This window comes from Anolis sagrei, chromosome 4 (genome assembly GCF_037176765.1).
Source record: "Anolis sagrei isolate rAnoSag1 chromosome 4, rAnoSag1.mat, whole genome shotgun sequence".
In the NCBI taxonomy this organism is placed as follows: Eukaryota; Metazoa; Chordata; class Lepidosauria; order Squamata; family Dactyloidae; genus Anolis; species Anolis sagrei.
In genome coordinates, this window is record NC_090024.1 from 189059169 (window position 1) to 189072322 (window position 13154).

Consider the following 13154-nt stretch of genomic DNA (forward strand, 5'->3'; position numbering starts at 1 on the left):
CTGTATAATTTCCAAAATGTTGTTTTGCAGAGGCCTTCATCCAAAATACCAAGTGACCACAAACAAAAGCTGATGAAAATAACGCCTGTTTACTAATCCTTGCAGCTTATTTATAATGTGTATTTAAGCTCTTCAAAAAATGCAAAAAAATGCAACCCTATGGTGAGAACAGAATACCAATTTAGAAACTGAGATTCTGCATGGTGCTTGTGGAACTTAACATGCACCAGTCTGTGCCTCCCTCCACACTGTCCAAGCCATGCAGATCAGCTGCTACAGTTGTGGAGAAGCGAGAAAGAATGAGGGAGGAGAAGGAAGGGCTGCTCATCTCACTGCATTGGATACAGAACAGCTCTTTGTGCTATACACATACACAAGCATAGTGGGTATATGTTTAAATGGTTTTTAATTGATTTTATAATGTCGTCCTAAATGTTTTTAATTGTACATGACTACTATGGCATCGAATTGCTGCCAATTTGTAAGCCGCCTTGAGTCGCCTTCAGGCTGACAAAGGTGGGATACAAATATCGTAAATAAATAAATTATAACTAATAAGATTCCAGGCACTGTCTTTGAACAGCATGTTTTTTTTCTGATCTCAAGATTTACAACAGAATAGTATCTGTATTGAGGAGCACTCGCTGTGCTCCTTAGCTTACTTCTTAGCAATCCTAAGCTGTCTCTCTATCAGCAAAATCATAATTGGTTTGCATCTACACTGTAGAATTAATGCAGTTTGACACCACTTTAACTGCCATGACTCTATATTATAGAATCATTGGAGTTGTAGATTTACAAGGTCTTTTGCCTTCTCTGTCAAAAAGTGTTGGTGCCTCACTAAACTACAAATCCCAGGATTCCGTAGCAATAAGCCATGGCAGTTAAAGAGGTATCAAACTACGTTAATTATACATAGATGCATCTGTAATCACCATAAAGTCTACTACTATAAGGACCAGTCAAGAGGGTTGTTGTAGGTTTTTTCGGGCTATATGGCCATGTTCTAGAGGCCACTCAAGACTTTTAAAAATTTACAATCTCATCATAAAGATCCTGCTACTCTAAAACATACTGAGGATCTACAGGGAGCCATGTGAAGGACAGGAAATCACACCCTCCCTATTCTGCAGGGGAAAGTGCATCTCTCAGTGGAATGACATTGTATGATACTAGAATTGTTCAGAAGACCTTAAACTTAAGTTCCTTTTCAATATACATCTCTAAAAGAAAAGATGGTAAAGCATTGTGCAAAATTATTTCTGATCTACAACTCATTGAATTATATCATAAAAAGTCTTATTTAGAAAAACAGAGGTGTCAGACAACACAGTATATTTTTTCCTCTTGTGGCAAAAGACCTGGGAATCACCACAAAGGTTTTGCTGACCTTTTCATTGTAATATCAGCTTCCCATTTCTAATATGAAAGATGAAACATTTCACCACCCCCTCTAACTGTCCTATTGAAGATTATTGTGGCTTTGAAAACTGGAAACAAGCACTAGTTTGAGATATGGTTTGTTCTCCTCACATACACACTTTGGTATGGATATCATAGATTTATATCCTATTTAGCAAGCTAAATTTCGTATTACATCAGAGTTCAATTAAAAAAACAGGAACTCTGGTTTAAAGAAAATGGAAGCCCACATTTTGGGGAAGGAGAAAGCCATAGAAGGAAACACACACGCCAAAGTTTTTTTCAGATCACCAGTGAAGCTAAATATTTTACACCTAAACCAGCCTACTGAAATCCAGGTGTGTAAAAATTACCAACAACTATGTTTGTTACACAAAAGTTGACTTGTATGGTGTTTCTTTTTATTGGCATAGTAGTTTTTATAAGATTAGTTTCCAGTGAAGCAGGATTTGTTGGGAAAAAACTTTTCCAAGAGGACTGGTTTATCATTGGGGACATTTTTGGTACCCTTTGAAAAAGAATTCATAGTGCAGAGGACTTGCAAGATAGTGAGGGCCTACAAAAGGGCAGTTCTAAACTTCATGCACTTTGCCCATTCTGTCCTAGATTGTCATGTGGTGATCTGATGTACTTATTTCTAGCTGTTTTGTGATTTTAATATGTATGTTGGATCTCCTGGCTCAAGGAATTCCAAGATGAGACAAGTTATTCAGTTTTATTTCAATCTGGTTTCAGGCTTGGCTATGAAACAAAGACACCTGGATTGCTTTTGTGGATGAACTACACTAGAACTGTACACTAGGAGTGTGTCACTATTGAGGTTGTAGGACCTTCCAGCCACTCTTGATACCATTAATCATGGTATTCTTCTGGGCCATTTTACTAGGATGCTGCTTAGAGGCCGTGGTTCCATTCATTTGCAAACTAAGTTATGTTTTATATATACACACACACTTTTTCTAATGTTTAAATCTAGAAATTGTACAAAAGAACCTAAAAACCTGTTGACTTATCCACTAGTCAGTATGAGTACTGTTCTTTATCTCTTATCAAAAAAGGAATGATCCCCCCTTCTCTGAATAGAGTGGCAAAAGCTTAGTCTGTCTCAAGAGAACCTGAAGGATATACCAAAGCCTTTCACTCTTTCTATTGTTGGCATCACTTCTTGACTTCTGAATGCCTGATAACAGCCTGAGGCAACTCACCCTAAAGTTGCATTGGTGATTTCCCCTTTTTGCAGAATGGTCCTTGACTTATCCACAGATCATATCAAAACACACATTTGGCCCCAAAACAAGGTCAGCTTATACACAAGTATATATAGTACTTCTAAATTGCCTTTAATCTTACCAATAGTTGATTATATTTTTACTTCTGCATGTTTTAACTTCTGTAAGCTGCCTTGACTCCCAGATTTTGGGGAAACGGCAGGTTATAAAATGAAATACTGTACGCAAGGGTGGAGGACCCATTAAGATGGTCCGCCCCAGGAGGCTAATGGATCCGAGTGGATTCCTGACGGCTCTTGGGGAGTTTCCCGCCGCCGCGGTAGGTGATCATGTCGAGGCCTTGGTCGCTCTCTGGAATGGGGAGATGACCAGGGCTATTGACAAGATCGCTCCGGAACGTCCCCTCTCGAGTAACCGAGCTAAACCAGCCCCTTGGTTTACTGAGGAGCTGGCAGCGATGAAGCGAAAGAAGAGGGTTCTAGAGAGCGTGTGGCGCTCAGACCCAAGCGAGTCAAACCGAACACGGTTTGTGTCCTTTTTAAGGGCTTATGCCGCGGCAATAAAAGCCGCAAAGAAAACTTTCTTTGCGGCCACTATTGCGTCTGCAAAAAACCGTCCGGCGGAGTTGTTTCGGGTTGTCAGAGGTCTTTTAACTCCCCCAACTTCAGGTGGGAGCCCTGACAACTCGGCAGCACGCTGTGAAGCATTTGCTCGGTTCTTTGCAGACAAAGTCGCTTTGATCCGCTCTGGGCTGGACGCCGCATTAGATGCAGTCTCTGTGGATGTGACACAAGCACCTGCTTGTCCGATTTTGTTGGATTCTTTTCAGTTTGTGAAACCCGAGGATGTGGACAAGATACTTGGAGGAATGAGACCCACCACGTCCATCCTAGACCCCTGCCCATCCTGGCTTCTGAAAGAGGCCAGAGGGGGATTGGCCGAGTGGGTAACGGTGGTGGTTAATGCCTCCCTTCGGGAAGGCAAGATTCCAGCGAGCCTAAAACAGGCTGTTGTAAAGCCGCTGTTGAAGAAACCATCACTCGACCCCACTAAATTGGACAACTTTCGGCCTGTTTCCAATCTTCCCTTCTTGGGCAAAGTCATGGAAAGCGTGGTGGCCTCACAACTCCAGGTATTCTTGAGAGACACGGATATTCTGGATCCGGCACAGTCTGGTTTCAGACCGGGACATGGTACCGAGACGGTCTTGGTCGCCTTAGTGGATGATCTGCGCCGGGAGCTAGACAGGGGGAGTGTGTCCCTGTTGGTGCTCCTGGACCTCTCAGCGGCCTTCGATACCGTCGACCACGGTATTCTTCTGGGGCGCCTTGCAGAGATGGGTCTTGGGGGCACTGCTTTGCAGTGGCTCCGGTCATTTCTGGAGGGTCGTACTCAGAAGGTGTTGCTGGGGGACTCCTGTTCAGCGCCACAGCCGTTGATCTGTGGCGTTCCTCAGGGTTCCATCTTGTCCCCCTTGCTGTTTAACATCTACATGAAGCCGCTGGGTGAGATCATCCGGAGTTTCGGGGTGCGGTGTCACCTGTACGCAGATGATGTCCAGCTCTGTCACTCCTTCCCACCTGCTACTAAGGAGGCCGTCGAAGTCCTGAACCGGTGCCTGGCCGCTGTAATGGTCTGGATGAGGGCGAACAAACTGAAACTAAATCCAGACAAGACAGAGGTACTCCTGGTCAGTCGCAAGGCCGAACAGGGTATAGGGTTACAGCCTGTGCTGGACGGGGTCGCACTCCCCTTGAAGGCGCAGGTTCGCAGCTTGGGTGTGACCCTGGACTCATCGCTGAGCCTGGAGCCTCAGGTTTCAGCGGTGACCAGGGGAGCATTTGCACAGCTTAGGCTCGTGCGCCAGCTGCGCCCGTATCTTGGGAAGTCTGACTTGGCCACGGTGGTACACGCTTTGGTCACATCCCGCCTCGACTACTGCAACGCTCTCTACGTGGGGCTGCCCTTGAAGACGGCCCGGAAGCTTCAGCTAGTCCAACGCGCGGCAGCCATGTTGTTAACGGGAGCAGGACGCAGAGAGCATACAACGCCCCTGCTGTCCCAGCTCCACTGGCTGCCGATTCGCTACCGGGCCCAATTTAAGGTGCTGGTGTTATCCTACAAAGCCCTAAACGGTTCCGGCCCAAAATACCTCGCAGACCGCATCTCGGCCTATGAGCCCACGAGGGCCTTGAGATCATCCGGGGAGACCCTTCTCTCGGTCCCGCCTGCCTCACAGGCACATCTGGCGGGGACGAGAGAGCGGGCCTTCTCGGTGGTGGCCCCCCGGCTGTGGAACACCCTCCCTGCTGAAGTTAGACAGGCGCCCTCCTTGATGGCCTTTCGTAGGGGCCTGAAAACATGGCTCTTCGAGCAGGCCTTCAACTGAGAGTATCTTGAACGACACTGGAATGGACTAGGATTATGAATTTTGGCTATGACCCCAGGACTTGACGAAGCGGATTTTTAGTATAAGTATATGTCATGTTGTATTGTCTGGTTTGTATTGTCTTGATTTATTGTACACTGTCCTTTTTTGTTGCTGTTCACCGCCCCGAGTCGCCCTCGGGCTGAGAGGGGCGGTCAATAAATGCAAAAAATAAATAAATAAATAATAATAATAGCCCACTGAGAGCATCTAGCTGTAAGCTCCAGCAATCTTACTTCCTATAGCACCAAGATGGTTTGCAGGGAAAAGATGAAACAACAGTCTTGGGTCTCTGCTGTTCTGCATCTCTATCATGCAGATCGTCCAGCAGGAGTACTGCAAACTTCAGCCTATCATGATGAGGTAACTGTGGAAGCCAGTAAAACATTTATCTGGCAATATATAGCTTGTAACAGCTCAGTTTCAACGGCTCTGGGTTGCCTGGAGATTGGCCTGAACCAACTGGAATGTCTGTATAGATGCACCCAATATGAAAGACATTTACTTGCGATGCTGAAGGAAATTGTGCAGTATAATACTAAGAAAGTATACTACCGCATTATTTACTTAGGACTCCTGGGAAGTTTTTAATTCTAATCTCAGCTCAGCTATGAAGTCATTATGTAGCCAAAGGTAAGCTGCTCTTTCTTAGCCTCAGCTTCCAAGGTGCAGTATGGGGATAACAAAACCTGACCTACTTTAGATATTTACTGTAAGAATTAACAAAACAGTGTTAAAAAGTGTTTTGAATACACCAGACTATTATATAATATTTCAATGAAACAAGATCTCATTGGAATCACATTCTTTATCAGCAATATCATCTAATTTGGCATAAAATATAGTATTCTAAATATGTTCTGCATTAAGAAATAACAATTTAAATTGTGCTGTGTATGTGTGTGTGTTACAGATAACCCAGTCTAAATCAAAACCACTTTCAAGCTGCTTTAATGGCAATTTTTGGCATCTCTTTCCTCTCAGATTTTTAAATAAATCCACAATCAAATTTCTTTCTGCCATCTCATATGATGTGCTCGGTTAAGCATGGCAAAAGTAGTCCTTAGCCAAATCCCATACCATACCATGCCACACTAGTTCATGTCAGCATCCATTGTTTTAAATCTTTCATTTGGCATGCTTTCATTATTTGGGAGAAGAGAGCTTCTTTCCCATCACCATGTTGAGCTCTCTTATTTTCTTAATTACTCTTTTAGAATAAACTTCTCCTACACTGAACTGAGCCATTTATGCAGCTCTAGAAACTGAGGCAATTTTATGTTCCCTATTACTCTCAGATAACCTTTTAACCTAAAAGTCTATTTACATCTTGAATAGCATTCTGTGTATGGAGCCACTACAGCTTTTGTTTTAGCAATCACAGCTGATAAAACAAACAATTCCCATTGCTCTTTTCAAAAACACTGGTGACTACCACTTGGCTGCAATCCTATATACGTATGCATTTGCCCATATTTACTGGGCATAAACTCCAACAGAAAATTGCAGGGTTTACTGCAGATTGTCTGTGCACAGAATTACATTGCACACTTCCTATTTGTGCAAATGGAAGGTAAGATGATAAAAGTGAATCACTTCCTCTTCATATAAAAGAGTAAGTCACTGGCTCACCTGTCCTTACTTCCCTTGAGTACTTAATCACAGCATCAAAGAGTTAGAAGGTGCCCCAAGGACTATTCAATTCAATCACCTACAAGTACAAAAATGCACAGCTAAACTATTCCTGGCATTTCCAAAAATGTCAAGACATTTGGCACTTCCAAAAGCTTCAGATCTAGCACATCTAGAAGAATGGACCATTTTAAACCTACATTTACCTTTATTTACACATTAACTCATCTTAGGAGATGAATACTTACTTCAGTAAAGCAGCCTTCAAGATGTAAAAATCCTTTAAGCTAGTCACACCTTAGATAAAATTACTGCAGATTATTTGAAGGCAGGCTTGACTTCACCTTTAATTGAAAGTGATTTCTGGCAGTGAGCCTCCTTACTTCGAATAAGGTTCATCTCCTTTCCAACCTTAAGAAAGTCTGGGTTGCTCTTATGAAAGTTTTATATAATAAAACTTGCCCAACTGAAAAAAGAGAGGGGAAAAAACAACTCAGATTTTTTTCTCTTGTGTTAGTTAGTAACCAATGAAAACTGTATGCATTGCATAGCTCCAGGAGAGGCAGACAAAGAGAGAGTGCTTACACAGTGCTTCGGACAAAGTACACATTCTCTTCCTCAAAAGGTGTTGTGATCACCAGAGCAAATCATGTATACAGGAAGAGACCAAATAAGTGTGTGACATTCATATATACTTCTTGCCTAGAAACACACCTGTTCTCATACTTTTATCCAGAAAACACCTCTGTCACACTCTTACGAAGTGCATGATATAACTAAAATGAAGCAGCTGTATATATCTTACCAAACAAAATCTAAATCAAACACACTAACCTAACACATACCTGCACTAACATATGCATACTAAACACACAACTACAGAAACAATTCTATGAACCTCACTCATTGCTGATTTTACCCTTGTCTTACTCCCTTTAGGCAATACTATATAACCACACTCCTACTTTTAAAAAAATTATCAAATTAATCCATCCAACAATTGAAATTTGACCCAAAGTTGCTACGCAAAGGTAATAAACAAGTCTCAAACTATCTTAAGAGTCCATCATGAAACACTGAGTCATACCAGTTAAAAGTGGTGTCAAAACCTTTTATTCTACAGTTCTGGGGACTATAATTCAAGAAGGATATAGACCAGTGGTTCCCAACCTGTAGGTGTTTTGGCCTACAACTCCCAGAAATCCTAGCCAGTTTACCAGCTGTTATGATTTCTGGGAGTTGAAGGCCAAAACATTTGGGGACCCACAGGTTGAGAACCACTGGACTTGACCATGTGCAGAGAAGGGTGAGCAAAATGATAAAAAGTTTGTTGTGTAGCTGCTGCTGTCTGAAGCTAGCTTGGAACTGTATTAAATGGTCAATGTAGATGGGGCCTCAGATTTAATGTGAAGTCCTCAGTTCTTCTACCAGGTTGTAGTTCCAAGTCAGTCCTGTTGCTTTGATAGATGTCCACACCACTCTCAGCTGGGGCAATAAGAGTGGAGATCAAGAACCGAATGGTATTGATCATAGAATCAGAAGAGACCACAAGAGCCACCCATACAGAACAAAAAATCAAAGCACACTCCACCAACAGATGGCAATCAAGCCTCTGCTTAAAAATCTCCAGACAAGGAGATTCTATTACCTTGCAAGGCAGTATATTTCACTGCCAAACAGCTCTTACCATCAGGAAGTTCTTTCTAAAATATAGGTGGAATCTCTTTTCCTGGAATTTGAATCAGTTGTCTTAGTGTCCAAAGTACTATGTCCTAGTCTCCAAAGCAGCAAACTGATTTGTAACCCTTTTGGTACTAATGTTGGAGAGTGGTCCCTGGTCAAAAAGAGGTTGGGAAATACTGATCTAAGTCATTAATAAAAATGTTGAACAGCACTGAGCCCACAAGTCACTTTTTCCAGGATGAATAGGAACCATTGGTGAGCACCCTTTGGCTTCGGCCAGTTAACTAATTCCCAATCCACCAAGCAGAAGCATTGCCTAGCCCACATTTTACTATCTTTATGAGAATGTCATGCAGGGACATTCTCCATTCAGTCAAAGGTCTGACTGAAATCAAGATATGCTACATCCACAGCATTCCTTTTATCTGTAAAGCTTGCAACTCTCTCAAAAAGAGAGGTAAGATTTTGATTATATTTCCTATTTTGTTATTCAGGATCAGGGATGCTCAAGCTGTACAAAGACCCCCCAGGCAGGGTCACTCTAAGGCCCCATCTATACTGCCATATAATGCAGCTTAATTGCACTGAACTGGATGACAAATGTCTATTATTATATTATTTTATTCATTTATACCCTGCCTTACCTCTTCAAAGGGAACTCAAAGCAGCTACACTGCGTTATACAGGCAGTGCCCAAGTTATGAACGAGACAGATTCTGCAGGTTTGTTCTTAAGATGAATTTGTATGTTTCCGTCAGAACAGAAACATTTTTAAAGTGTAAGAAGGTAAACGTTTCCCCTTGACATTAAGTCTAGTCATGTCCTACTCTGAGGGGTGGGGGCTCATCTCAATTTCTAAGACAAAGAGCCGGCATTGTCTGTAGACACCTCCAAGTTCATATGGAGGTAATAATGGCGCTCTGAGTGTTACGGAGATGTTGCATTAGCTAATGTAAGCCAGGCCACAGACAGATAATATAGAAGGAATGTAAGAGTTCTTTAATGGTGAAACCCTAACACTTACTCTGAACCTGAACCGTACCGTCAGCCTAAGCCTAGCCCCTTACCCAAACCCTAAACCGTACCCTAACTGTAGGTAAAGGTAGTCCCCTGACATTAAGTCCAGTCATGTCTGACTCTGGGGTGTGGTGCTCATCTCCATTTCTAAGCCGAAGAGCCGGCATTGTCCATAGACACCTCCAAGGTCATGTGGCCAGCATGACTGCATGGAGCGCCGTTACCTTCCCACCTGGAGTGGTACCTATTGATCTACTCACGTTTGCATGTTTTCGAACTGCTAGGTTGGCAGAAGCTAGGGCTGACAGCGGAAGCTCACGCCGCTCCCCGGAATCGAACCTGCGACCTTTCGGTCAACAAGCTCAGCAGCTCAGCGCTTTAATCCACTGCGCCACCCTAACTGTAACCCTAACCCAAACTCTAAACCTGACCCTTAACCTAAGCATCCCCTCCTTTTTGTCCTTCCTTCGCTTCCCTCCGCCCTGCTCTCACTCCGCCCCCTCTTCCCTTATTCACAGCCGCCTTTACAGCATCTCCATAACGCTCAGAGCTTCTGGTCCCAACTATCATACTATCACCAAAAGGTGTCTCCATTGAAGCTTATCACCAAATCCTTGTTTTCACAACAAGCCATTTTTTTTTTCAAAATCCCATTCTCATCGGAACAGACAGTGAGGTAAATCTGAACTGACAGCAAAAGAAACACCACAGGGGTGTTAACCCTTCCTTATGCTATCAAATCTATAATATCTATCTATCTATCCATCTATCTATCTATATTGGATGGAGCTACACTTTAAAATGTACTTTGTCCGACTTAAACATACACATTCAGATCAAACCTACAGAATCTATCTTGTTCGTAACTTGGGAACAGTCTATATATGGCAGTGTAGCTGCTTTAAGTCCCCTTTGGGGACTAAAAGTAAAGGTTTCCCTTTGATATGAAGTCTAGTCATGTTCGGCTCTGGGGGGTGGAGCTCATCTCCATTTCTAAGTCAGCGTTATCTGCAGACACCTCCAAGGTTATTATTATTTAAAATTTAAAACTTTTATATTCCGATCTTCTCAACCTCCGTAGAGGGACTCAGACTGGCTTATGTGGCCTGCATGCTGACATGGAGTGCCGTTACCTTCCCGCCAGAGTGGTACCTATTGATCTACTCATTTGCAATTTTTTGAACTGTTAGGTTGGTAGAAGCTGGGGCTAACAGCGGGAGTTCCCCATTCCTCAGATTTCGACTGCTGACCTTTTGGTCAGCAAGTTCAACAGCTCCACTGCACCACCAGGAGCTCCTCGTCCTCCTTGGGACAGATAGTGAGATGAAATCTGGACTAGGATACTGACAGCAAAAAAACCCCCCCAAAAAAACACACCATAGGGTGTTAACCATTCCTTATATCTATATAAATAAAAATGTAATGTTCGTTTGTGGGATTAACATAACTCAAAAACCACTGGACGAATTGACACTAAATTTGAACACAAGACACCTAACTACCCAATGTATGTCCTTCACTCAAAAAAATGATTTTGTCATTTGGGAGTTGTAGTTGCTGGGATTTATAGTTCACCTATAATCAAAGAGCATTCTGAACTCTACCAACAATGGAATTGAACCAAACTTGGCACGCAGAACTCCCTAGCAAAATACTGGAAGGGCATTGACCTTGAATTTTGGAATTGTAGTTCACCTACATCTAGAGAGCACTGTGGACTCAAACAATGATGGATCTGGACCAAACTTGGCACGAATACTCAACATGCCCAAATATAAACACAGATCGAGTTTGGGGGAAATAGACCTTGACATTTGGAGTTGTAGTTACTGGGATTTATAGTTCACCTACAATCAAAGAGCATTCTGAACCCCACTAATGACAGAATTGGGACAAACCTCCCACACAGAACCCCCATGACCAACAGAAAATACTTAAGGCCATCCAGTCCAACTCCCTTCACCAGGGCAAGAAAACATAATCAAAGCCCTCCTGACAAAGAGCCATCCAGCCATAGATATAGAGAGAGATATATGAATCACATGCACACAGATATAGTATCATATATTTAAAAGGGACTCCTAAAGAAGGACAATGATATGTTGCATATTCCAGAGAAGGCAAACCAGACACTCTCCACATCAATGGTTCTCAACCTGGGGTCCCCAGATGTTTTTGGCCTTCAACTCCCAGAAATCCTAACTGCTGGTAAACTGGCTGGGATTTCTGGAAGTTGTAGGCCAAAAACATCTGGGGACCCCAGGTTGAGAACCACTGCTCCACATCAACACTGACAAAGAAACAACAAGCAATACTGTTTACCCACAAGCATAAAGAAATTACATAGATTAGAAACCATTACTTTATTTTCCAGATCACCAGACTGGGCCACAGCAAAGCGTGGCAGGGATCGGCTTGTGTGTGTGTGTGTATATATGTATGTGTGTGTGTGTGTGTGTATATATATATATATATATATATATGAGTTATATATAAACTATATAAATGGTGGCGCAGTGGGTTAAACTGCAGAGCTGTTGAACTTGCTGACCGAAAGGTTTGAATCCAGGGAGCGGGGTGTCAACCTAGCTTCTGTCAACCTAGCAGTTTGAAAACATGCCAATGTGAGTAGATCAGTAGGTACTGCCTTGGCGGGAAGATAATGGCGCTCCAGGCAGTCTTAAGCGGCTGAGGGGGGAAAGGAAGGGGCCTGGGGCTGTGAGGAATGGTGGGAGTTGAAGTCCCAAACCCCTGGAGGGCCCAAGTTTGCCCCTGCCGGCTGTAACAGCATGAGATGGCGGTGTGGATGGGGCTGGCGCTCCTTCTCCTCCATCTCTCTCTCTCTCTCCCTGGGGGCCCCTCGCCACGCCCCCTCCTCTCTCCCGAGTGCCCCATTCCGTCCGCCATTCCTCCCTGCTCTTCCTCACCCACCTCTTCCTCGCTCTCGTTGCGGAAGCAGAGGCAAGCGGCCCGCTTCTTGTACCCGTCGCCGTCATAGGTGCGCGTCTGGTTGGACTTGAGCTTCATCATCCTCCACGGTGAAGGGAGCAGGGGGCCAGGCCCACCCACCCGAAAGGAGGAAGGCAGGCGGGCGGGCAGGCAGGCAGGCAGGGCGTGGGCTCCGCGGCGGGGAAAGGCCTCTCTCCCTCCCTCCCTCCCTCCGTCGGCGCCTGGCCTCCCCCTTCAGATGCCGCTGGCCGCCCGCCGCCGCCGCAGCTCCTCCCGCGCCGCCACAGCCCCCCCCGCCAGCGCCCCGGACACCGACGACGACTCTCGCGACGCCATCTTGAGGCACGCTACGCCGGCAGCGCAAGGGGCGGCGGGCGGAGAATGGCGCCGGCTCGCGCAAGGCGCGTTGGAGAATCGCTCGGCCCGTTCTCCTGTCGTCCCAGCCCTTACGCTCCCTCCGTAAAGCCGGCTCGCTCGCGGAACGCCAATGGCGTACCGAGCAAAGGGAACAATGCCCGTCTTGTGAGGAGCCAGCGCCACGCCAAAAGCGTAGCGGAGGAGGGAGGCGGGGAGAAGGGGCGGCTTCGGATAGGCTGGGAAAGAAGGGAGGCTCCTCTCTGGCTCTTGTGTGGCTGGCGGGGGAGGGCGGGCAAGCTCACGCCAGGCGGCAGCAAGGAAAGACGGGTGTACTTCGCCCCTTCACGTTCCCCTCGTCTTGGGTGGAACACATCACTCCAGCGGCTGAGGGAGTCCTTCGCTGGGAGGTGTCAGCTGGCCCTGATTGTTTCCTGTCT

The 13154-nt window shown here is 44.8% G+C and overlaps 1 protein-coding gene across 1 annotated transcript in view; it reads right to left on the reverse strand.

Moving 5' to 3' along the window:
• The window catches only part of NUDT3 (nudix hydrolase 3), a 36506-nt gene extending 23608 nt beyond the window's left edge, over nt 1-12898 (reverse strand). Inside the window, exon 1 of the mRNA XM_060773117.2 lies at nt 12343-12898. Coding sequence (XP_060629100.1) covers nt 12343-12441 — 99 coding nt within the window. The 5' untranslated portion in view covers nt 12442-12898. The remainder of the gene's footprint in view (nt 1-12342) is intronic.
• Nucleotides 12899-13154: the final 256 nt, after the last annotated feature.